Source organism: Carettochelys insculpta, chromosome 30 (assembly GCF_033958435.1).
Source record: "Carettochelys insculpta isolate YL-2023 chromosome 30, ASM3395843v1, whole genome shotgun sequence".
In the NCBI taxonomy this organism is placed as follows: Eukaryota; Metazoa; Chordata; order Testudines; family Carettochelyidae; genus Carettochelys; species Carettochelys insculpta.
In genome coordinates, this window is record NC_134166.1 from 13,628,536 (window position 1) to 13,653,610 (window position 25,075).

At 51.9% G+C, this 25,075-nt stretch overlaps 1 protein-coding gene across 2 annotated transcripts; it reads left to right on the top strand.

The window, feature by feature from the left end:
• The first annotated feature begins 1,380 nt into the window (after window positions 1-1,380).
• Window positions 1,381-24,740, top strand: LOC142003779 (B-cell receptor CD22-like). 2 transcript variants are annotated; one of them, XM_074981049.1, is made up of 8 exons: window positions 1,381-1,583; window positions 1,898-2,278; window positions 2,708-3,001; window positions 3,318-3,590; window positions 4,078-4,374; window positions 9,198-9,297; window positions 11,017-11,146; window positions 11,577-12,619. In XM_074981049.1, exons 1-8 carry the CDS (start codon window positions 1,511-1,513, stop codon window positions 11,712-11,714), a joined length of 1,686 nt encoding a protein of 561 aa, XP_074837150.1. In that variant the 5' UTR covers window positions 1,381-1,510; the 3' UTR covers window positions 11,715-12,619. The 2 variants fall into 2 exon arrangements, with proteins under 2 accessions (XP_074837150.1, XP_074837151.1); XM_074981050.1 differs by lacking the exons at window positions 11,017-11,146; window positions 11,577-12,619 and adding an exon at window positions 24,066-24,740.
• The last annotated feature ends 335 nt before the right edge of the window (window positions 24,741-25,075 follow it).

Genomic DNA, 25,075 nt, shown 5'->3' on the forward strand with positions numbered 1-25,075 from the left:
GAGCTCCTGTGTGCAGAGGGGGAAGACTTGGATTGAAGGGTGGGGGTGTTGGATAGAACCCCTCCCCCAGGGCCAAGTACAGAACCCAGGAGTCCAGGCTCCCAGGCCTCCTGCTCTAACCCTGACCCCACTCGCCTCTCAGAGCTAGGGAGAGAACCCAGGAGCCTGGGCTGCCCCCGGCTCTAACCCACTCTCCAGTTCACATCACTAACCCGCTAGCCCCAGTAACCTGCAGAGGGCCAGGGGCTCCTCTGGTCAAGACCCCGATGGACAGCCTCCCCCAGTGTCCCCCCAAGCCTGGGGGCAGTTGGACCCAGAGCAGGTCAGGGAAGGGGGAGTGAAACTGATCAGAAGTAGGTAGATGGACATGCAGCTGAGCGGGGGCGGGGCGGGTAGATGAGCGTCGGGGTACAGATATGGTGGGGGGGGCAGCAGATGGGGTTACCAGCTACCAGGCCTCCCCGCTCTAACCACTACACCTCACTCCCCTCTCAGAGCCAGGGAGAGAACCCAGGAGCCGTGAGTCCCAGTTCCACCCCCCTCCACTCTCACCATTTGACCCCATTCCTTGCCCAGCGCTGGGGAGAGGAACCCGGGGTCTGGGTATCTGCCCCTCCCCCATTCTAACCCCCCCTCAGCTGGGGTGCAGAGGGGCTGTCAGGTGGGGACACCGTCTGCCCCCCCCCCAATGCCCCTACCCCCAGGGGCTGGGGTGTCTGGGCTGCACTGGACGTGACTGACTGCGCTGGGAGGCCTGTGTCTGTGCAAAGGCCTGGAGCTCCCAGAGCCGGGCCTGGGCAGGCAGCCAGCAGCTGGGGGCTGGGCCAGGTCGTGCTCTGTCCGCTCAGGTGCCCACAGCTCCCCTCCGCCAACCTCAGCATCAGAGCCCCCTGCCCCCCGAGCCAGGGAGCGAACCCAGAAGTCCTGGCTCCCAGGCGCCCCAGCTCTAACCACTAGGCTCCACTCCCCTCCCAGAGCTGCAGAGAGAACCCAGGAGTCCTGGCTGTCTTTTAATCTCTGCCGCCGCCTCAGTTTCTCTGCTGTCGAAGTGTGGGATGGAGGGGAGTGAGTGGCTCCCTGGGGTGGGGACAGGTCTGTCCTATGGGAGGAGGTGGGGGAGGGTGACCCTGTGCCCCAGTTTCACAGCCGGATTTCACTCCAGCCACATGAGCTGCAGCGTTTCGTAAGGAAGCGAAAGGGCAGCGACCGCCCCGGGGTGGAGGCAGGACAGGGGAACGAGTCTCTGGAGCCAGAGATATATGGGGCCCACCAATGGGGGTGCAGCCCTGGGCTGACGTCGGGGGTGAGGAATGGGACAAGGGCCAGCCCTGATCTGACACAGGGGCAAGAGCTGACATGGGGGGAGGTGGGACATGGGACACAGGAGCTTTCCTGAGGCAGGGGGCAGGGGGATGCTGGCCTTGATCCAGGCTGTATCTGCTTCACACCAGATCCTGCACGGAGGAGCAGAGACGGGAAAGCAACAGGGTCCTCACTGAATTCTCCCAACATGGCGGGATCCTCCCAGAGCCGATGGGCTGCGGGGCTCATGCAGCAGCACCTGCTGCTGGGTCTGCTGGAAGGTATGTCTCTGGCCTTGTTGCTCTCTAGGTGCTCCACCCCAGAGGTGGCTGCATCTCACCCCCAACCCCGACCCAGTCAAGCCACACCTGCGCAGTGTTATGTGTGGCTGTTCCCTAGCTGCCCTGCCCTAGAGATAGATGCATGTGGCCCCATGTGAGCTGTTCTCATGCAGTATTATGTGCAGCTGCCCCACTCAGAAATGCTGCGTGTCAGTCCCAGGCAAGCCATACCTGTGCATTGTTTTGTGTGGCTGATTCCCAGCTGCTCCACCCCAGAGGAAGCTGCATTTTAATGCTCTTTTTTGGCTTTCCAGCTTTGTGTTACAGCCAAGTCTCTGGATCCTGGCAGTCCTCACTTCCCAAGACCATCCGGGCTCTGAAGGGCTCCTGCGTGGTCATCCCCTGCTCATTCACTTATCCCGGCTCTCGCGAGTCCCTGGGCGGGCCGTTCAGTGTGGCCTGGTACCAGTACCGAAGCCGGGGCTACCCGGAGATCTATAACAGCAAAGGCACAGCCAGCGTCCTGCCCTCATACCAGGCCCGGACGCAGCTGCTGGGGGATCTGGAGCTGGGGAACTGCACTGTGAGTATCAGCCCCGTGCGAAGCGAAGACGCCATGAGCTACTATGTGTGGATCAACCCCGACTCCGTTCGGCATCGCTTCTATGACGTCACAGTCCGGGTGGAGGTGGCAGGTGAGAGGGACCCCCCCACCGCCACTCAGGGCAGTGCAGAGATGCAGCCACGGGGAGGCTGGCAGTGGAGGGCTCCACCCCAGAGGCAGCCGCATTTCACGATGTTTGTAGGAACAGGTGCCCCAGCCACAGGTCAGTGCCAGGTGAGGGGTCCTTGTGTAAACAACTGCCTCACCCCACCCCGGAAGGGCTGCACCTCAGCGCTGCATAGGGATCCCAATATAAACAGCAGCCCCGGCCCAGAGGTTGTTGCACCGCTGCACTGGGTGAGGGGTCCCAGTATAAACAGCCCCCATGTCGCATGGCTGCGTGTCAGCATTGGGTGAGGGGGTCCCTGGATAACTAGCCCTGTGCCCTGCCCTAGAGGTGGCTGCATCTGGGTACGTGGCTTGCTGCAGCCCATTACACCCCTCCATCCGTCTCCCCCAGACACGCCAGAGCCACTGATGCTGAGCGACCCCGGAGCGCTGATCGAGGGCGACCAAACCACCATCACCTGCTCCATCCGCCACACCTGCCCCTCGGCCCCTCCCAGCCTGGGCTGGAGCTTCAGGGAGGGCAAAGCAGTGACCAGACATGAGAGGCTGGCTGGGGGCAGCTGGTGGGTGGAGTCTGTGCTGAGCTACACCCCCTCGTACAAGGACCATGGCCGGTACCTGCAATGCACGGCCACCTTCCCCAGCCAGCAGCAGGCTCACAACGGGCTGCACCTGGAGGTCAAGTGTGAGTGTGGGGCACTAGGGGGCGCTGTGCTGCAGGGTGTGGGCACTAGGAGGCGCTGTGCTGCAGGGTGGGTTGTGGGCACTAGGGGGGCGCTGTGCTGCAGGGCAGGGTGTGGGCACTAGGGGGCGCTGTGCTCTTGGAGCGCGGGGGGTGGGGGTGGTCTCTCCCCAGCAGTGGGTTCTGGCCCCAGGCCGGGAGAGGCACCTGGCAGGGCAGTGGGAAGCTCCAGTGGGAGCCAGAGGGGCTCTGGGGGGCCAGGACGGCTGCGGGGGTTGGGCTTCCCTCTCGCCTCCCCCTAACATGCTCCCCACCCCAGATCGCCCGCGGGGCGCGGCCGTGGCTGTGGTGGGGCCAACCCGGCTGAAGGAAGGCGACAGTGTCACCCTGCGGTGCAGCAGCCAGAGCCACCCGCCGGCCAGCAGCTACCGCTGGTTCCAGGGGCTGCGCCGGGTCCCGCTGCGTGGGCTGGGCCAGGGCCCCGAGGTGACAGTACCGGCCGTGGGGCGCCGCTCGGGGCCCTACCGCTGCGCCGCCGAGAACGAGATCGGCCTGGGGGAGGACTCACCCGCTGCACAGCTCGACGTAGAGTGTGAGGGGCGCGGGACACGGGGCCGGCCTCTGGGGGACCTGGGCTGGGCCTGGCGCAGGGGTGGGGACGAGGCGTCTCCCCTCTGCAGGGGGCCAGCTCCCATCCTGCCCCAGAGCGGGCACTGGGCGTGGGGCATTGGCCAGGGAACGGTGAAGGGGTTGGGCCCTTCCAGGGGTGCTCGTCCTGAGCTGCCCGAGGGTGGGGGTTGGGTCACCGGGGGGCACAGGGCACAGGGCTTGTCCCTCTAGGAGGTGTCAGCCCCGGTTGGGGTGTGGGCTCAGGGAATGGGGCTCAGGGCCTTTGCCTTCCAGGGGTGCTCGCCCTGAGCTGCCCCACGGTGGGGCACTGGCTGGGGAGAATGGGGCACACGGCGCCTGGCCCCCATGGAGGCTGCTGGCCCCAATCCGCCCCCGGGTGGGGCACTGGCTGCTCAGGGGTGGCTGGGGCATCTGGGCTCCCTGCCTTATGCCCCCCCATCCCATTGCAGATGCACCGGAGCTGCTGCCGCTGGGGAACTGCACCGTGCGGGGCAGCGGCCCTGAGGCGGTGACCACGTGTTACTGCGCGGCCGAGGGGAACCCCCGGCCCCGTCTCGAGTGGCGCCTGCCCAACCGCACCCTCCCTGGGGACTTCGAGGGCCCCGAGCTGCAGGCAACCTCGTGGGCGCAGGGCCCAGCCGTGAGCACAGAGCTGCGGGGCCCAGTTGGGGCCCTGGCCAACGTGTCCTGCGCCGCCACCAATGCCCATGGGCAGAGCCAGGCTGTGCTGCCCTTCGTGCCCGCAGGTACCGGGGCCTGTGGCCTGGGCATGGAACTGTCTGGTACTGTAACTGCTCCTTTATATGCATGTCCTGGGGACATCCCCTGCAGTCTGTGTGGTGGGTGCTCTACGGGCTGGCCCAGCTCCAAGGTCTGTTCCTGGCCTTCAGGGCAGCCCCCGCAGGCTGTCTGGGTAGGGAACCAGGCTCCATGGGCTGTCCCACTCCAGCTGCCCCGTGGCCTGCAGGCTGTCTGAGGGTGTCCCGGGCTGTGGGCAGCTGCCCCTCTAGTGGCCTGTCGATTCTCCATGGGATGCGGGGACGTGGGCTGGGTTTGGGATAGGGGATCTGTGTGCCCCTGTCATATTCCCAGGGGTTCTGGGCACAGCAGAGGGAACCAATCCTGGGCAATTGCTTAAAACCAGCAACTTACATCCCAGGCTGGAAAATCCTTCTTCATAAGGGGACCAAACCAGCCACCAAAATACCTCTCTTACACGAGGCTCCATAGATAGGGATTCCCTAGAAGCTAGTCAGATAGGGAACGTGGGAAATAATATATGGGCAAGATCAGATGTGAAACAATCGCATATAAAAAAATCCAACGCGTCTGCGAAAGGTGGACATATAAATAGTGGTAGTTTTTTAACGTGCTTTTACACTAATGCTAGGAGTCTGTCTAATAAGATGGGTGAACTGGAGTACCTCATATCAAAGGAGGAAGTTGACATAATAGGCATCTCAGAAACATGGTGGAATGAGGACAATCAGTGGGACACTATCATACCGGGATATAAATTATATCGGAAAGACAGAACAGGTCGTGCGGGTGGCGGAGTGGTACTATATGTGAAGGATAATATAGAATCAAATGAAGTAAAAATCCTAAAGGAATCAAAATGTCCCATAGAATCATTATGGATAACAATTCATTCCTCTAATATGAATATGGCATTAGGAATATATTACCGACCACCTAACCAGAACAGTGATAGTGATGCTGAAATGTTAAGGGAGATTAGAGAGGCTATCAAAATAAAAAACACAGTAATAATAGGAGATTTCAATTATCCCCATATTGATTGGGTGCATGTCACCTCAGGATGGGATTCAGAGATTAAATTTCTTGATGCCTTAAATGACTGCTTCTTGGAGCAGCTAGTACAGGAACCCACAAGGGGAGAGTCGATTCTCGATCTAGTCTTGACTGGAACGCAGGATCTGGTCCAAGAGGTAACTGTTACTGGACCGCTTGGAAATAGTGACCACAATATAATAACTTTTAATATTCCTGTGTTGGGAAGAACACCGCAGCGGTCAAACACTCTGGCATTTAATTTCAAAAAGGGGAATTACACTAAAATGAGGAAGCTAGTTAAACAGAAACTAAAAGGTAGAGTAATTAAACTAAAATCCCTGGAAGCTGCATGGAAACTGTTTAAAGACACCATACTAGAGGCCCAACTTAAATGTATACCCCAAATAAAAAAACACACTAAGAGACCTAACAAAGAACCACCATGGCTAAACAGCCATGTTAAAAAGGCAGTGAGAGAGAAAAGGGCAGCTTTTAAAAAGTGGAAGTCAAATCCTAGTGAGGAAAATAGAAAGGAACATAAACACTCCCAAATTAAGTGTCATAATGTAGTAAGAAAAGCCAAAAAAGATTTTGAGGAACAGCTAGCCAAAAATTCAAAAAATGATAGTAAAATGTTTTTTAAATACATTAGAAGCAGGAAGCCCGCTAAAAAAGCAGTGGGGCCCTTGGACGATAAAGATATAAAAGGAGCGATCAAGGAAGACAGTGCCATTGCGGAGCGATTAAATGATTTCTTTGCTTCAGTCTTCACGGCTGAGGATGTTACAGAGGTTCCTAAATCTGAGCCAGCCTTTTTAGGTGACAAATCTGAGGAACTCACTCAGATTGAAGTGACATTAGAGGAGGTTCTGGAGTTAATTGATAAGCTGAATAGTAACAAGTCTCCAGGACCAGACGGCATTCACCCAAGGGTTCTGAAAGAACTCAAATGTGAAATTGCGGAGTTATTAACAGTGGTTTGTAACCTATCCTTTAAATCCACTTTGGTACCAAATGACTGGAAGACGGCCAATATAACGCCAATATTTAAAAAAGGCTCTAGAGGAGACCCTGGCAATTATAGACCGATAAGTTTAACATCAGTACCAGGCAAATTAGTAGATACACTAGTAAAGAATAAAATTGCAAGGCACGTAGAAGAGCACGAATTGTTGGGCAAAAGTCAGCATGGTTTCTGCACAGGGAAGTCATGTCTAACTAATCTGTTAGAATTCTTTGAAGAGGTTAATAAACAGGCGGACAAGGGGCACCCAGTGGACATAATATACCTAGATTTCCAGAAAGCCTTTGACATGGTCCCACACCAAAGGCTTTTATGTAAATTAGGTGGTCATGGGATAGGAGGAAAGATCCTTTCATGGATCGGGAATTGGTTAAAAGACAGAAAACAAAGGGTGGGAATAAATGGTAAATTTTCACAATGGAGGAGGGTAACTAGTGGTGTTCCCCAGGGGTCAGTCCTGGGACCGATCCTGTTCAACTTGTTCATCAATGATCTAGAAAATGAGGTAAGCAGTGAGGTGGCAAAGTTTGCAGATGACACCAAGTTGTTCAGGACAGTCAAAACCAAAAGGAATTGTGAAGAACTACAAAAAGATCTCAGCAAACTGAGTGATTGGGCAGCAAAATGGCAAATGAAATTTAATGTGGGTAAGTGTAAGGTAATGCACATTGGAAAAAATAACCCAAATTACACGTACTACATGATGGGGTCAAATTTAGCTACGACAGATCAGGAAAGGGATCTTGGAGTTATAGTGGATAGTTCTCTGAAGACATCCACGCAGTGTGCAGCGGCAGTTAGTAAGGCAAATAGGATGTTAGGAATTATTAAAAAAGGGATCGATAATAAGACAAAAGATATCATACTTCCCCTATATAAAACTATGGTACGCCCACATCTTGAGTACTGCGTGCAGATGTGGTCTCCTCACCTCAAAAAAGATATATTGGCATTAGAAAAGGTTCAGAAAAGGGCGACTAAGATGATTAGGGGCTTGGAACGGGTCCCATATGGGGAGAGGCTAGAGAGACTGGGACTTTTCAGTTTGGAAAAGAGGCGATTGATGGGCGATATGATAGAGGTATATAAAATCATGAATGGTGTGGAGAAAGTGAATATAGAAAAATTATTTACCTTTTCCCATAATACAAGAACTAGGGGACACCAAATGAAATTGATGGGTAGTAGGTTCAAAACTAATAAAAGGAAATTTTTCTTCACACAGCGCACAGTCAACCTGTGGAACTCCTTGCCCGAGGAGGCTGTGAAGGCCAGGACTCTATTAGGGTTTAAAAAAGAGCTTGATAAATTTTTGCAGGTTAGGTCCATAAATGGCTATTAGCCTGGGATAAAGTATGGTGCCCTAGCCTTCAGAACAAAGGCAGGAGATGGATGGCAGGAGATAAATCACTTGATCATTGTCTTCTGTTCTCCTTCTCTGGGGCACCTGGCATTGGCCACCGTCGGCAGATGGGATGCTGGGCTGGATGGACCTTTGGTCTGACCCAGTATGGCCATTCTTATGTTCTCTGCCAGCCCCACCGGCCGGCCAGCAGCCACACAAGCAAACCCCCAGATTCTCCAGCTGCTCCTAATGCCCCAACCAGTCACCCTCCTTCCCCAGGGGACAGGTTATGGAAACAGATTTCACCAAATCCACCTGGATTCTTCCAGCCCCCAAAGGGACCAGCCCCAGTCCCAGGTCAATAGCTACTCAGATCTCCCCAGCACAGCTTGCTGAGCCAGTCCTTTGCAATCTCACATCGAGAGAAGAGGTTCCCCGACTTTTGGGCCTCATGACCCCCCACTTTTGATTTCTAAGAAACCCTCACGCCCTCTCACCTGTTTTTTACCGCAGGCCAGTCACCCCAGCTGCCTGTGAACCGCCTGCCTGAGCCCCTCCTCTCCCCCAAAGCCAGGCACCTCCAGCCCCCATCTAAGCCCATCCTCCTCCCCCACAACCCACACTCTCTCACCTTTGCAGGAGACAGCTAGCTCCCTGCGGGCCTTCGCCATGGCCTCATTTTTATAACCGGGTCGCCCACGTGAAATGGCAGGGGCTGAGAGCCGGAAGCAAGGGCCAGGGTTTTTCTTCGGGTGGGATAGGGGTTAGTGGGGGGAACTGGTTTGCCTTGCACCCCTCCTGGAATTTCTTTGCACCCCCCAGGGGGGCCTGCCCCCCAGTTTGGAAAACCATGATCTAAAGGGTGAAGAAAGACCGTTACCTATACCTCTCTCAGAGGGACCCTTTTCTTTTAGGTCATCAAGTCCAGTCCCCTGCCCTCATGGCAGGACCTAGTACCATCCCTGGCAGGTTTTTTTTTTTAATCTATTTGCCCCAGCTTCCTAACTGGCCCCCCTCAAGGGTTGAATTCATCCCCCTAGGTTTCAGCAGGTGACAGCACAAGCCACTGAGCAGAGATCCCTTCATGCTATTGCTGCAGGCCACAGCGATGGTACCAGCTGCTATCCCTGAGAGTCACTGAAAATACATCCCCTGAGGATGGGTTCTTAGCTCACGCAGGCTTGGTTCATGAGTACTGAAGAACAAGATGGTCACTGGCAGGGAAGTCTTTATAGACTTGCCATGTCAAGGGGAAAGCCCTGTCTTCTTCACGTAGACAATGGAGGATCACCTGACCAGGTGGCCCGTTGTGTAATTACCCACATATAGTTCCTGCTCCCCTTGCACTGTTTTACCTAATTAATCCCACTCCTGACACCAGATATGTCCATCTCTCTCTTCAGGGTATGATAATTTGCTGCTCATGGTCTCCAGTGCCGCCATCGGTGGTGTTCTGCTCCTCTCCCTGCTGGCCATCGTGGTCTACAAGGCAGCCAGAGCAAGGTGAGTGCACGGGCCACAGAGCTTGTAGGTCTGGTGGCTTGGCCACGAAGGAGCTGCACAGGCCATGGGCCCCACTCGGCATAGAATAGGAAGAGGCACTGAGTGGAGCGCAGACACAGAGTTCCGGAGAACTGGCCGAGGAGGATTTAGGGAGTGTTATCCATCAAGACGCAGGAAGATGCCTGTGGAAAGCAGGCAACTAAGTGGGGATTGGAGACAACCTGGGTTCTCCCCTGAAATATGAGGCTCCTCTAAGAATGAGTTAACCTGTGAGACTCCCTGCCACTGGGTATTAGTGGGGTTCGCCTGTGGGACTTTCTACCTCTGGCAGTACTGGGCTCATACTGCAAGACTCACTGCCACAGGGTATTGGTAGTTTAACCCGTGGGACTCCTTGCCCCTGAGAATTAGCAGGGTTAACCTGTGGGCGTCCCTGCCACTGGATATTGTCAGAGTTAACTTACAACTAACTTACAACTTAGATGAAGCTACTATAAGGTGGGTACATAACTGGCTGGATAACTGTACTCAGAGAGTAGTTGTTAATGGTTCTCAATCCTTCTGGAAAAGTATAACAAGTGGGGTTCCACAGGGGTCTTCTTAGGACCAGTTCTGTTCAATGTCTTCATCAACAATTTAGATATTGGCATAGAAAGTACGCTGATTAAGTTTGCAGATGATACCAAGCTGGGAGGGGTTGCAACTGCTTTGGAAGACATGGTCAAAATTCAAAATGATCTGGATAAATTGGAGAAATGGTCTGAGGTAACAGGATGAAGTTTAATAAGAACAAATGCAAAGTGCTCCACTTGGGAAGGAACGATCAGTTTCACGCATACAGAATGGGGACAGACTGTCTAGGAACGACTATAGCAGAAAGGGATCTAGGGGTTATAGTGGACCACAAGCTAAATATGAGTCAACAGTGTGATGCTGTTGCAAAAAAAGCAAACATGATTCTGGGAGGCATTAACAGGTGTGTTGTGAACAAGACATGAGGAGTCATTCTCCCGCTCTACTCTGCGCTGGTTAGGTCTCAGCTGGAGTATTGTGTCCAGTTCTGGGCACCGCAGTTCAAGAAAGATGTGGAGAAATTAGAGGGGGTCCAGAAAAGAGCGACAAGAACGATTAAAGGTCTAGAGAATGTGACCTATGAAAAAAGGCTGAAAGAATTGGGCTTGTTTAGTTTGGAAAAGAGAAGATTGAGGGGGGACGTGATAGCAGTTTTCAGGTATCTAAAAGGGGGTCATAAGGAGGAGGGAGAAAAACTTGTTCTTCTTGGCCCCTGAGGATAGAACAAGAGGCAATGGGCTTAAACTGCAGCAAGGGAGGTTTAGGTTGGACAATAGGAAAGAGTTCCTAACTGTCAGGGTGGTCAAACAGTGGAATAAATTGCCAAGGGACGTTGTGGAATCTCCATTGCTGGAGACATTTAAGAACAGGTTAGATAGATGTCTATCAGGGATGGTTTAGACAGTACTTGGTCCTGCCATTGGGGCAGGGGGCTGGACTCGATAGCCTCTCGAGGTCCCTTCCAGTCCTAGTGTTCTGTGATTAACCCATAGGATACCCTGTCACTAAATGATAGAAGTATTAACCCAGGAGACTCCCAGCCCCTGGGGCTTAGTTGTGTCAACCTCTGGGACTGACTGCTGCTTTAGGGACGCATCGATCGCTCCAGAGCTGTGGGAACTGAGCTAAAGCCGTTCCCTCCTGCAGGAAAAACGAAGTGGAGGGTCCCTCGATCTACGGCAATGAAGGCAACGGGGAGCAGAGGCCGTCGCTGCAGGGGGGGAAGCCCAGCAAGGCGAAGAAAGAGGAGCACTTCAACCTGTACAGCAAGACCAAGGCAGGTGGAGCGGTGGGGAGCGCCATCTGGGGCTAAGCCAAGAGGGAGCTTGTTGTCCCCTGGAAGGGCGGGGGCTCTCCACTGGCAGGCAGGGCTGCCCCAGGGCCCAGCCCAGCACTAGCGGGTGCTCTGCTGCAGCATTATCACTGAGATACCGGTATCTGGACATCTGCTGTTGGTGAGACCGGAGCAGAAAGGGATCTCAGTGTCCTGAGCAGCTTCCCAGACAGTTAATTACATTTACCTTCCTAACATCCATGCAGTTGCCATAGATACATTGGTCTTCCTTTCCCACCTCTGGCTGCATTTCGGCACCAGGTGAGCCATGCTTGTGGGGTTTTGAGTGTGGCTGTTGCCCCACTGCCCCACCCCAGAGATGGCTGCATTTCAGTCACCTGAGTGACTCAGTCCTTCCTCTTTGCCACCTCAGGAGCTGGGAATTGACGACTACGAGGCCATGGAGCAAGTGGAAGACTATGAGAATTTAACAGGAGGAGCTGGACATTACGGGAACATTGGCAATTGGCAGCCACATTTGCTGTCTGACCAGATCTACTCCAATGTCTAGGCCTAGAGGGGGAGCAGAAGGGTGACCATACTTCTCAATACCTCTTCCATTTTAACAAGTGCTTGTGTAGCTAGGCCCCGTAATAGCTAGAGCTGCAGGGTGAGCACTGGGGTGGCTGGTGGTGGGGGAAGTGGGATACAGCTGGAGCTGAACTGAGATGAGAAGTAAAGTCACTGGCACCAACATGGCACTAGAGGCATGTTACTGATAGGGCAAAATTGGTGCCAGTAGTGGGATCACTGTGAAACTAGCCAAATGGCCCGTATCTACCCTGAGCCATAGCCCCTGCCAGGGAAGTTCTGGTCACCATGTTCCCAACAAAAGACCCCAGATTCCCAGGGCATACACTGATGTCCAATACCCACGCTCCTGCCCCTCAAAGATGGCCAATGAGATCTGGTGTCCCTCGGTGTTCGAACACGAGACACACAATGGGGTATCATCCCTCCTGGCAGCTGGTTCTTGTGCCAGGTCCTGTTAATGTCCTACCCCGAGCTGGAGTGGAGCGAAATGTGTGTAGGATCTAGGCAGCTTAAGAAAAGAGGATTTTCTTCATTCTCTGATTTCCTAGGGGTTCAAAAACACCCCTAAAATCCTGAAGGGGGGAAGCTTGTGGCCCTGAAAGGTTGAAAGGCCCCAGCCGGCTGAAGGGGGTGACTGGAGACACTGCAGATTGTGAAGAAACCGACCAAATCTGCCACCAGTTGCAATTTTCCAGCTAGGTTTAATAGCATTAACCCTTGCGACTCCCTGCTGCTGGATATTATCCTTGCTGTAGCACTTAGAAGGGGGATCTTTCACCCCACCATTGCTTTCTAAATTGTGAGCTCCATCCCTGCTGCTTTGCACCGAGCCAGAGGTGGATATTACTGTAAGATTTTCAAAATACACGTATCTATTTTTGTACTTCCCATGCTGTCGCTGTGGTTTGGTTGTAGTATAATACTGATGTTAACGGGAGGGGCAGCCTGCCTGTCAGTTGTAGCCAGGATAGCCCCTGGAACTCCCTGACGCTGGCTGTTAACAAGACTTCCTGCCACGGGGCATCAACAGGACTAGGCTGCATCATGCCCCTGGGAATTAGCGGGTTAACTGGGGGAATTCTCTCTACCTGTCTGTTAGAGGGTTAACCTCCTGGGGTCATATCTGTGTTAACTGAGGGAACTCACTGCTGCAGGGTGGCTGTTATAGGCTACGTCTACACGTGCACGCTACATCGAAATAGCTTATTTCGATGAACAGCGTCTACACGTCCTCCAGGGCTGGCAATGTCGACATTCAACGTCGACGTTGGGCAGCACCACATCGAAATAGGCTCTGCGAGGGAACGTCTACACGCCAAAGTAGCACACATCAAAATAAGGGTGCCAGGAACAGCTGCAGCCAGGGTCACAGGGCGGACTCAACAGCAAGCTGCTCCCTTAAAGGGTCCCTCCCAGACACACTTGCACTAAACAGCACAAGATCCACAGAGCCAACAACTAGTTGCAGGCCCTGTGCATGCAGCATGGATCCCCAGCTGCAGCAGCAGCAGCCAGAAGCCCTGGGCTAAGGGTTGCTGCACACGGTGACCATAGAGCCCTGCAGGGGCTGGAGAGAGAGCGTCTCTCAACCCCTCAGCTGATGGCCGCCATGGAGGACCCCACTATTTCGATGGTGCGGGACGCCGATCGTCTACACGTTCCCTACTTCGACGTTGAATGTCGAAGTACAGCGCTATTCCCATCCCCTCATGAGGTTAGCGACTTCGATGTCTCACCGCCTAACGTCGAAGTTAACTTCGAAATAGCGCCCAACACGTGTAGCCGTGACGGGCACTATTTCGAAGTTGGCACCGCTACTTCGAAGTAGCATGCACATGTAGACGCGGCTATAGTTAAATAACACATTCCCTGCAAAGGGCTGGGGAACGGGGCCTGTCCCCTCTCGGGGGCACTGGCTCTGGGGTGAGGGCGGAAGGGGTGGCTAGCTCAGTGGGGCAGGGAATGGGGCCTGGGGCCTTTCCCCGTGGGGAGCACAGGCTGTAGGGTTGGATCTGCCAATGGGGCGGGCCCATGGGGGGAGATGAGGGAGTGAAACGGGACCCTCCCCCCCAGGGCGATCCCATGATGCCGCAGCCAGAAGAAGAGGCGCTGCCCAGGCCTGGGACAGGACGGAGTTAACTGGAGGGAGGGTTCGCCGCAGAGAGCCCAGCGGGTGTGACTGGGCTTTGGGGGGGAGTTTAATATAAACCCAGCCACCAGGGGGAGCCCCACTCCCTCTGAAATCCAGCCTTGGCGGGGTGCGGGGGTCAGTCCCCTCCACACTGTGGACCTGAGCTGTCAACCCCGACAAGCTGGGCTGCTGGGTTGTGCCCAGGGTGGCTGTCTGGGGGCAGCCTGGGCCTGGTTCTGAGTAGGAGGCCCAGTGTGGGCAGCCCTGCGGGGGGCCCTGCCTCCTCCCTCCCTCCATCCCTCCTCCCTCCATCTCCCTGCACAACCCTGCAGTCCTAAGAACGGCCGATCTGGGTCAGAGTAACTCAGCATCCTGTCTGCCGACGGCGCCCAACACCCGGTGCTCCAGAGGGAGTGAACTGCCCAGGGACTCACTGAGTGATCCCTCCCCTGTCACCCATTCGCAGCACCTGGCAACCAGAGGGGGGGACCCTGGCCCTGCTCAGCCCAGCCCAGGGCTGGAACGAGGGGAAGCGACTGGGGCATTCGCACAGCTCAGGGGTCTGGTCACCCAGCTGGGTGGCTCCGTCTGAGCTGCACATGGCTCTTTCAGAGCCATTTGCAGCTCATTACGTGCCGCCCTGGCCTGCTAGCTGCATCCCTCCTCCGCTGCCTCCTGGCCCTACTAATTCATGGGATTCTATTTAATTAGTTAAGTGGCTGGCCCTTAAGCCAATTAAATTGAATCCATTAGTAGTGCAGGAAGCCGGGCAGGAGCTCCCTGCCCTGCAGGGGGTGCCACATGGGGGCACCTGGCAAGGAGCAGCTGGGGAAAGAGCACACAGCTGACATCAGCAGCTTGTGTAAGGGGGGCGGGTCAGGCAGAGGAAGGGCGGGCGGGCGGCAGGCTTGGGAGAAGCCAAAGGTGTCTGGGGTCACAGAGAGGGTTGGGGCATTTGTTGGGAGACTGATACAGCAGCACGCAGACAATCCAGGAAGTTTCTGGAGAATGTTGGGGATAACTTCCTGGTATGAGCGCTGAAGGAACCGACCAGGGGCCATGCGCAGCCTGACCTGCTGCTCACAAGCAGGGAAGAACTAGCAGGAGACCTAGAAGTAGGTGGTAACCTGGGCTGCAGTGACCATAAGAACATAAGAACATAAGAATGGCCATACTGGGTCAGACCAAAGGTCCATCAAGCCCAGCATCCCATCTGCCGACGGTGGCCAATGCCAGGTGCCCCAGAGAGGAGAACAGAAGACAAGTGATTTATCTCCTGCCATCCATCTCCTGCCCTTGTTATGAAGGCTAGGGCACCATACTTTATCCCTGGCTAATAGCCATTTATGGACCTGACCTGCAAAAATTTATCAAGCTCTTTTTTAAACCCTAATAGAGTCCTGGCCTTCACAGCCTCCTCGGGCAAGGAGTTCCACAGGTTGACTGTGCGCTGTGTGAAGAAAAATTTCCTTTTATTAGTTTTGAACCTACTACCCATCAATTTCATTTGGTGTCCCCTAGTTCTTGTATTATGGGAAAAGGTAAATAATTTTTCTATATTCACTTTCTCCACACCATTCATGATTTTATATACCTCTATCATATCGCCCCTCAATCGCCTCTTTTCCAAACTGAAAAGTCCCAGTCTCTCTAGCCTCTCCCCATATGGGACCCTTTCCAAGCCCCTAATCATCTTAGTCGCCCTTTTCTGAACCTTTTCTAATGCCAATATATCTTTTTTGAGGTGAGGAGACCACATCTGCACGCAGTACTCGAGATGTGGGCGTACCATAGTTTTATATAGGGGAAGTATGATATCTTTTGTCTTATTATCGATCCCTTTTTTAATAATTCCTAACATCCTATTTGCCTTACTAACTGCCGCTGCACACTGCGTGGATGTCTTCAGAGAACTATCCACTATAACTCCAAGATCCCTTTCCTGATCTGTCGTAGCCAAATTTGACCCCATCATGTAGTACGTGTAATTTGGGTTATTTTTTCCAACATGCATTACCTTACACTTACCCACATTAAATTTCATTTGCCATTTTGCTGCCCAATCACTCAGTTTGCTGAGATCTTTTTGTAGTTCTTCACAATCCCTTTTGCTTTTGACTGTCCTGAAGAACTTGGTGTCATCTGCAAACTTTGCCACCTCACTGCTTACCTCATTTTCTAGATCATTGATGAACAAGTTGGACAGGATCGGTCCCAGGACTGAGCCCTGGGGAACACCACTAGTTACCCCCCTCCATTGTGAAAATTTACCATTTATTCCAACCCTTTGTTTTCTGTCTTTTAACCAATTCCCGATCCATGAAAGGACCTTTCCTCCTATCCCATGACCACCTAATTTACATAAAAGCCTTTGGTGTGGGACCGTGTCAAAGGCTTTCTGGAAATCTAGGTATATTATGTCCACTGGGTGCCCCTTGTCCGCATGTTTATTAACCCCTTCAAAGAATTCTAATAGATTAGACAGACACGACTTCCCTCTGCAGAAACCATGCTGACTTTTGCCCAACAATTCGTGCTCTTCTATGTGCCTTGCAATTTTACTCTTTACTAGTGTTTCTACTAATTTACCTGGTACTGATGTTAAACTTATCGGTCTATAATTGCCAGGATCTCCTCTAGAGCCTTTTTTAAATATTGGTGTTATATTGGCCGTCTTCCAGTCATTTGGTACCAAAGTGGATTTAAAGGATAGGTTACAAACCACTGTTAATAACTCCGCAATTTCACATTTGAGTTCTTTCAGAACCCTTGGGTGAATGCCATCTGGTCCTGGAGACTTGTTACTATTCAGCTTATCAATTAATTCCAAAACCTCCTCTAATGTCACTTCAATCTGAGTGAGTTCCTCAGATTTGTCGCCTAAAAAGCTGGCTCAGATTTAGGAACCTCTGTAACATCTTCAGCCGTGAAGACTGAAGCAAAGAAATCATTTAATCGCTCCGCAATGGCACTGTCTTCCTTGATCGCTCCTTTTATATCTTTATCATCCAAGGGCCCCACTGCTTTTTTAGCAGGCTTCCTGCTTCTAATGTATTTAAAAAACATTTTACTATTGTTTTTTGAATTTTTGGCTAGCTGTTCCTCAAACTCTTTTTTGGCTTTTCTTACTACATTATGACAGTTAATTTGGGAGTGTTTATGTTCCTTTCTATTTTCCTCATTAGGATTTGACTTCCATTTTTTAAAAGTTGCCCTTTTCTCTCTCACTGCCTTTTTAACATGGCTGTTAAGCCATGGTGGTTCTTTGTTAGGTCTCTTACTGTGTTTTTTTATTTGGGGTATACATTTAAGTTGGGCCTCTAGTATAGTGTCTTTAAACAGTTTCCATGCAGCTTCCAGGGATTTTAGTTTAATTACTCTACCTTTTAGTTTCTGTTTAACTAGCTTCCTCATTTTAGTGTAATTCCCCTTTTTGAAATTAAATGCCAGAGTGTTTGACCGCTGCGGTGTTCTTCCCAACACAGGAATATTAAAAGTTATTATATTGTGGTCACTATTTCCAAGCGGTCCAGTAACAGTTACCTCTTGGACCAGATCCTGCGTTCCAGTCAAGACTAGATCGAGAATCGACTCTCCCCTTGTGGGTTCCTGTACTAGCTGCTCCAAGAAGCAGTCATTTAAGGCATCAAGAAATTTAATCTCTGAATCCCGTCCTGAGGTGACATGCACCCAATCAATATGGGGATAATTGAAATCTCCTATTATTACTGTGTTTTTTATTTTGATAGCCTCTCTAATCTCCCTTAACATTTCAGCATCACTATCACTGTCCTGGTTAGGTGGTCGGTAATATATTCCTAATGCCATATTCATATTAGAGGAATGAATTGTTATCCATAATGATTCTATGGAACATTTTGATTCCTTTAGGATTTTTACTTCATTTGATTCTATATTATCCTTCACATATAGTACCACTCCTCCACCCGCACGACCTGTTCTGTCTTTCCGATATAATTTATATCCCGGTATGATAGTGTCCCACTGATTGTCCTCATTCCACCATGTTTCTGAGATGCCTATTATGTCAACTTCCTCCTTTGATATGAGGTACTCCAGTTCACCCATCTTATTAGACAGACTCCTAGCATTAGTGTAAAAGCATGTTAGAAAACTACCACTATTTATATGTCCGCCTTTCATAGACGTGGTGGATTTTTTTATGCACGATTGTTTCACATCTGATCTTGCCCATATATTATTTCCCACGTTCCCTATCTGACTAACTTCTAGGGAATCCCTGTCTATGGAGCCTCGTGTAAGAGAAGTCTCTGTCCGATCCAGGTGCTCCCCCGCACCAATCGGCTTTCCCCCACCTCTTAGTTTAAAAACTGCTCTATGTCCTTTTTAATGTTTAATGCCAGCAGTCTGGATCCACCTTGATTTAGGTGGAGCCCATCCTTCCTGTATAGGCTCCCCCTACCCCAAAAGTGTCCCCAGTTCCTAATAAATCTAAACCCCATGAGATGGTAGATTTCAGGATCCTGACAAAAGGCGGAAAGGTGAGCAGTAACATACAGCCCCTGGATCTCAGAAGAGCAGACTTCGACTCCCTGAGCGAACTGATGGGCAGGATCCCCTGCGAAGCTAATTTGGAGGGGAAAGGAGTTCAGGAGAAGTGGCAGCATGTTAAAGCCTTATTGAAGGTCCAGGAACAAACCATCTCCACATGCAATAAGAAAAGCAAATACGGCAGGCAACCAGCTTGGCTTACAAGGGAAATCCTTGGTGAGCTTAAACTCAAAAAGGATGTGTACAAGAAATGGAAATGTGGACAGATGACTAAGGAGGAGTCTAAATATATGGCTGGAGAATGCCAGGGGGTGGAGGGGGTGGTAATCGGGAAAGCAAGAGCACAATGGGAAATGCAGCTAGCAAGGAATGTGAAGAGTAACACGACAGGTTTCTCCAGGTATGTTAACAATCAGAGGGGTATGGGGGAGGGTGTGGGGCTGTTACTGGAGGAGGGACATAACCTGGTGACAGATGATGTGGGAACAGCTGAAGTACTCAATGCTTGTTTTGCCTCAGTCTCCGTATAACCAGCCCCCACTCAAGAGCCAGTTGCATCTTGGTGCCGGGTGAGGGGTCTCTGTATAACATATTGCCTGTGCCTCACCCCAGAGCCAGCCATATCTCCATGCCAGGCAAGGGGTCCCATGTGACTGCATTCCACACAAGAGCCAAGTGACAGGTCCCTGTGTAACCAGCCCCTGCCCCTGCCCCATGCCAGAGCCAAACACATTTCCGTGCTGGGTCCCTCTATAACCACTTCCTGTTTTCTACCCCAGAGCCAGCCACATCTTGGTGCAGCTGGAGGAGTCCTTGCAGGAGAAAAGCTCCCTAGAAGTTTGGGGGTCCCAAGCTCATGTAACTTATGTTAACAACACGAGACTTGATATGTAGAATTTACTGGAGGCAGTGGCAAAAATCATTTAAATATATGCACACAAAATATATTAGTAACAGAGAGGAAGCCGTGCTAGTCTATACACTGTCAAAACAAAAAGCAGTCAAGTAGCACTTTAAAGACTAGCAAAATAGTTTATTAGGTGAGCTTTCGTGGGACAGACCCACTTATTCAGACCATAGCCAGACCAGAACAGACTCAATATTTAAGGCACAGAGAATCAAAAACAGTAAGCGAGGAGGACAAATCAGAAAAAGATAATCAAGGTGAGCAAATCAGAGAGTATATTAGGGAGGGGAAAGATACAGCATGTATTACAACGGATGTTTGCTTCAATCTCCCGTTCTCAATTCAATACAAACTTGTGGTTTTCTTGATTCTCCTGTTCTTTCAGGCGGCAGCACACAGGCAAATGAACCAAAGTGAGTTAGATATGTGAGTTTAGGTAGTACAACCTACTCCTTGCCTAGTGACTTTGGGTTTCACCTGATCACTTTCAGAGTCGACTGCTAGTGGGAGGTTGAGCAGTGAAATACAGCGGAGTGTCTTCAGAATGCTTTCCTTCCTGGTTCCCCCTTCATGAAAACTCCCTCTGGATCGCAGCCCTGCTCCTTATCATAGAATCCTGGGACTGGAAGGGACCTCGAGAGGCCATCGAGTCCAGCCCCCTGCCCCAAAGGCAGGACCAAGTACTGTCTAAACCATCCCCGATAGACATCTATCTCACCTGTTATTAAATATCTCCAGCGGTGGAGATTCCACAACCTCCCTTGGCAATTTATTCCACTGTTTGACCATCCTGACAGTTAGGAACTTTTTCCTAATGTCCAACCTAAACCTCCCTTGCTGCAGTTTAAGCCCATTGCCTCTTGTTCTATCCTCAGAGGCCAAAAAGAACAAGTTTTCTCCCTCCTCCTTTTGACTCCCTTTTAGATACCTGAAAACCGCTATCACGTCACCCCTCAATCTTCTCTTTTCCAAACTAAACAAGCCCAGTTCTTTCAACCTTTCTTCATAGGTCACATTCTCTAGACCTTTAATCATTCTTGTCACTGTTTTCTGGACCCTCTCTAATTTCTCCACATCTTTTTTGAACTGCGGTGCCCAGAACTGGACACAATACTCCAGCTGAGGCCTAACCAGTGCAGAGTAGAGCGGAAGAATGACTTCTCGTGTCTTGTTCACAGCACACCTGTTAATGCATCCCAGAATCATGTTTGCCCTTTTTGCAACAGCATTGCACTGTTGACCCATATTTAGCTTGTGGTCCAGTATAACCCCTAGATCCCTTTCTGCTGTAGTCGTTCCTAGACAGTCTCTCCCCATTCTGTATGTGTGACACTGCTTGTTCCTTCCCAAGTGGAGCACTTTGCATTTGTCCTTATTAAACTTCATCCTGTTTACCTCAGACCATTTCTCCAGTTTATCCAGATCATTTTGAATTCTGACCCTATCCTCCAAAGCAGTTGCAACCCCTCCCAGCTTGGTATCATCTGCAAACATAATAAAAGTACTTTCTATGCCAATATCTAAATCGTTGATGCAGATATTGAAGAGAACCGGTCCTAAGACAGACCCCTGTGGAACCCCACTTGTTATACTTCTCCAGCAGGATTGAGAACCATTCAGTTACGTCTCTTGGCTGCTGCTTTGACAGGAATGGGGAAACTGACTGGCGCAGCAGTGCAGGTCCATTTCCTTTCTCCTGTGAGCCTGGCTCTAGGCTGCCCTCCCCTCACAAGAGACAGGAAATTGACCAGGGGTGCCGCACTGGTCAGTTTCCTGTCTCCCCCTAGTTACACAAAATTTGACTTATGTGGGGTTGCACAAGAACGCAACCTCCGCCTAAGTCAGGGGTCTGCTGTATTTTTCTCTGTGTCATTTACTTTTCTCTTGTTTCGTGAATAAATCACTGGTTTTAAGCAATTGATCTGAGCCTGTGCCATGAGATGGGTCTGTGTATGTGCGTGCCCTAAACGGAAAAGGCCAACAACTAAAGGACACTTCTTGTGTCCAAGCTGTCTCCTGAGAGGCAGTTTAGAGCTTGGGATACCCCACAGGAAGATGTCCCAAGTGTGTCTTCCTGCACAGGGGCGTCCTTTCCCACTTGGGTGGCAGCAGCTACCTTCCAGGGCCCAGAGATCTGTGACACTGGGAAGTTTTAAGGTATAGCCTGTGTATAGGCAGGTGGTTTTACGTCTCTGTGGGGCCTCACTTTCTGCACTCTGCAGGTCAGGGTGGGGGAGGATCCCTGACCTCACCCAAATCTCGTGTTGAAATTATCTGACGCCACCAGTTCCTCTCCACCAGTGACCAGAGTGGAACAAGGCTTCAGTTACCACTTGATTGATCTGTTGGTGTTTTAAACTAGAATTTGCGCTAATGAGAATTGCACACTTGACTCTGGGTGGCTGTCTGCTCTGGCACTTCTACTCTGGCTAGGGCACTAGGGCATTCCTGGTTCATTTTGATCAATTTCATGGTTGGAGGATTTTAAAAATAGTAAATTCCATGAGTTCAGCTCTGGTATATCTCAGCTCGCACGGCATTGAAATTGTAGAGGTTGTGCCCAAAATAAACAGTGTGCTCTTGTAGCCAAGAAGGCTAACAGCATACTGGGGTGCACTAGGAGGAGCATTTCTGGCAGATCTAGAGAGATTGTTGTTCTCCTCTATTTGACGCCGGTGAGGACACATCTGGAATATTGTGTCCAGTTTTGGGCCCCCCATTATAGAAAGGCTGTGGATGTACTGGAGCCAGTTCAGTGGAGGGCAATGAAAATGATTGGGGGTCTGGAGCACAAGACCTGTGAGGAGAGGCTGAGGGATTTGGGCTTGTTTAGTTTACAGAAGAGAAGACTGAGGGGTGATTTAATAGCAGCCTTCAGCTTCCTGAACGGGAGTTCTAAAGAGGATGGAGAGAAACTGTTCTCAGTGGTGACAGTTGGCAGAACCAGGAGCAATGGTCTGAAGTTGAAGAGGGAGAGGTGTAGGTTGGATATTAGGAAAACCCACTTCCCCAGGAGGGCGGTGAAGCACTGGAATGCATTGCCTAGAGAGGTGGTGGATTCTCCATCCCCAGAGGTTTTTAGTCCTGGCTTGGCCAAGCCCTGGCTGGGATGATTTAGTTGGGGTTGATCCTGCTCTGGGCAGGGGGCTGGACTTGATGACCTCCTGAGCCCCCTTCCAGCTCTGGGATTCTCTGATTCTAAGGAGTTTGGGAGAGAGGTGTCACTCGGTTCTTGTAGGGTACTGTTACCGTCAGCGTTTTCCCCTAAATTCTCCCAGCAGAATGAATTCGCTGTACATACGCCTGCCTGTGGAGCTGCTGTGTGACCCATCGCCTTGGTACTGGTGCACATAAAATGAATGTGGCGGGAGTGAGGCCAAGGGGCCATGAGGGTGGGCGGTAGCCCAGGGCTGTGGCCAAGGCTTAGGGTGCAAGGGGCTGAGGAGTTCAGGGTGCAAGAGAGGGGCTTTGGGCCTGGGGACGAGCTCTGGGCTGTGGGGGTGGGTGTTAGGGCAGGGCAGGGGATTAGGGCTGTGGGGTACAGGAAGGTGCTCAAGGCTAGGTGCGGTAAGAGCTGGGGCTCAGGTTTACCTGGGCAGATTGCTGCAGGGGCTGGCAGGGAGGGGTTCCCCTCTTGGCAGCTGGTGCCCCCCTCCACCAGCCTTGGCAGCTTCAGGGCGTAGGCAGAGATCTCTCCCCACTGCAGCCCTAAACCCCAGAGCCATGTTGATGGGAAGCTGCACAGCTAACAGCAAGCAGGATGCAGCACAGCCACCCTTCTGCACGGCTGCTGGTGCCCTCAGTGAGGAGCAGCTGGAATGCGGCAGGTGCTGCCCAGAGTCCAGCTCTGAAGGCAGAGCCAACGCAGCCGCTCTGCAGGCTGACCGAGGGCCTGTGTGATGCCGTATTGTCGGCCTTACTCTGCACCACTGCTGGAAGGGTGCCATCTTCAGAGCTGGGCACCCAGATAGCAGCTGCTGCTCGCCGCCATCAGGGCAGAGGGGATGGTGGCGATCATGTGACACACACACACACACCCTGCAACACCAGGGTGCAGCTTAATATTCTTGCCTCAGCTGCAAAATTAGCTCCTCACAGCACTGACAGGTGTCCCTGGTGGTAGGGCTCACGCCCCAGCACAGGGTTCCTCTTCCAGGCCCGGTAGCCGCGCGCAGGCCCGGCTCAGTGGAGATGCTGGCGTGCAGCGTCGGGAGCTGCCTGCTGGCTGTGCTCGGCCTGCTGCTGCTCTGCATGGCACTCAGCACCGACTACTGGCTGGTGGCCTACGGCCCCAAGCTCGCTGTCCACAGCGGGCTCTGGCAGGTGTGCCTGGCCGACGGGTGCCACACCCCCAGCCCCATCGCCAGTGAGGAAACAGCCGGGGCCGGGATGCAGCCACCTCTGGGGAGGGGCATAGGAGGTTTTTATGGGAGCCCCTCCCCTGGCACTGAGACCCAGTGTTGGAGGTGAAAGTTTTATTCTTTTGTTTTCTTGTTAAACTTTGAATTTTAGGCTTAACAATGCAGCAAGGTAAGGTAGCATGTTAACATGTGTAGCATTTTACTGATTTTACTGATTAAGTTCTTTAATTGAAAAGATGTCTCTTTGTTTTAGAGTTTAGTGAGTTTAGCAGGTAAAGGGACAGTTTTGATATTATGGCTATGTTAATAAGATTGCAGGGTGATGTTGAAGGCTGAAGCCTTAATTGTTTGATTTACCTTTTGCCTTTTGCTCTACTTTTCTCTGAGTCCTTGTAGGACCCAGAGAGGTCGCCATGTTAGTCTGTATCTTTGAGAACAACGAGAAGTCCCGTGGCACCTTAAAGACTAACAGATGCTTTGGAGCATGAGCTTTCGTGGCAAAGACCCGATTGTTTGCGGGTGAAAGTGGTGTGCCTGTGTTGAGATAAAGACGCGAAGGTTATCCCCAGAGCCACCTGGCCAAGAAAGGAGGGGTGAGGCGTGGGTGAAGACAGACTTCACGGTGTCAGAGAAGGACCATCAGTGTGGCTCCCCGGTCGAGAAGTGATTGGCTTGGCAGAATGATGACTCTAAAGCATGGAGCAGGCACCCCAAAGACAGCTGCTTACAGGCTGAGCCTTTTGGAGATGTTCTGAGAACGATTGGTGTCGGAAGATAACACACCAGTCCCAGCCTGACACAGCAAACCTCAACGGAGAGAAGGGTTATAAAAGCAGGTGCTTTGCCATGGCACTTGGGGTTCGTCTCGCCACCAACTCCAGGAGAGCATCGGATTGTGACCGACAAGGCCCCGTTCCCCCTCTGTGATTGATGCAGCTGGCCACTACATTGACCCAGGCTCTGGATGAGTAACTATGACATCGGTTGGTGGGACTGTGTGCATGGTGTGTGTGTGTGTGTGTGTGTGTGTGTGCATGGTGTGTGTGTGTGTGTGCGCGCATGGGGTGTGTATGTGAGTGTGACTGAAAAGCAAATGCTTCTGTTATATTCTCAATAAATGCAGCGTCCTGCCTTTTCCCCTATCAAAGATCTCATGTGCTTCGTTTAAAGCACAACACCAGAACCACTGGCCTGGGCTGGGGGCTGGTTGCACAGGGCCCCCTTGCCCAGTGCTGGGATGCAGCCACTTCTGGGGTGGAGCTCAGGGGTGTTTACACACGGGTCCCTTGCCTGGCGCTGCTCTGCAGCCACTTCTGGGGTGGGCTGGGGGGCTGGTTCCTCACCCAGTTGAGGAAGGCGAACAGACAGCCCAGCTGGTGCCCTCGCTCCCAACCCTCAGGCCCTGA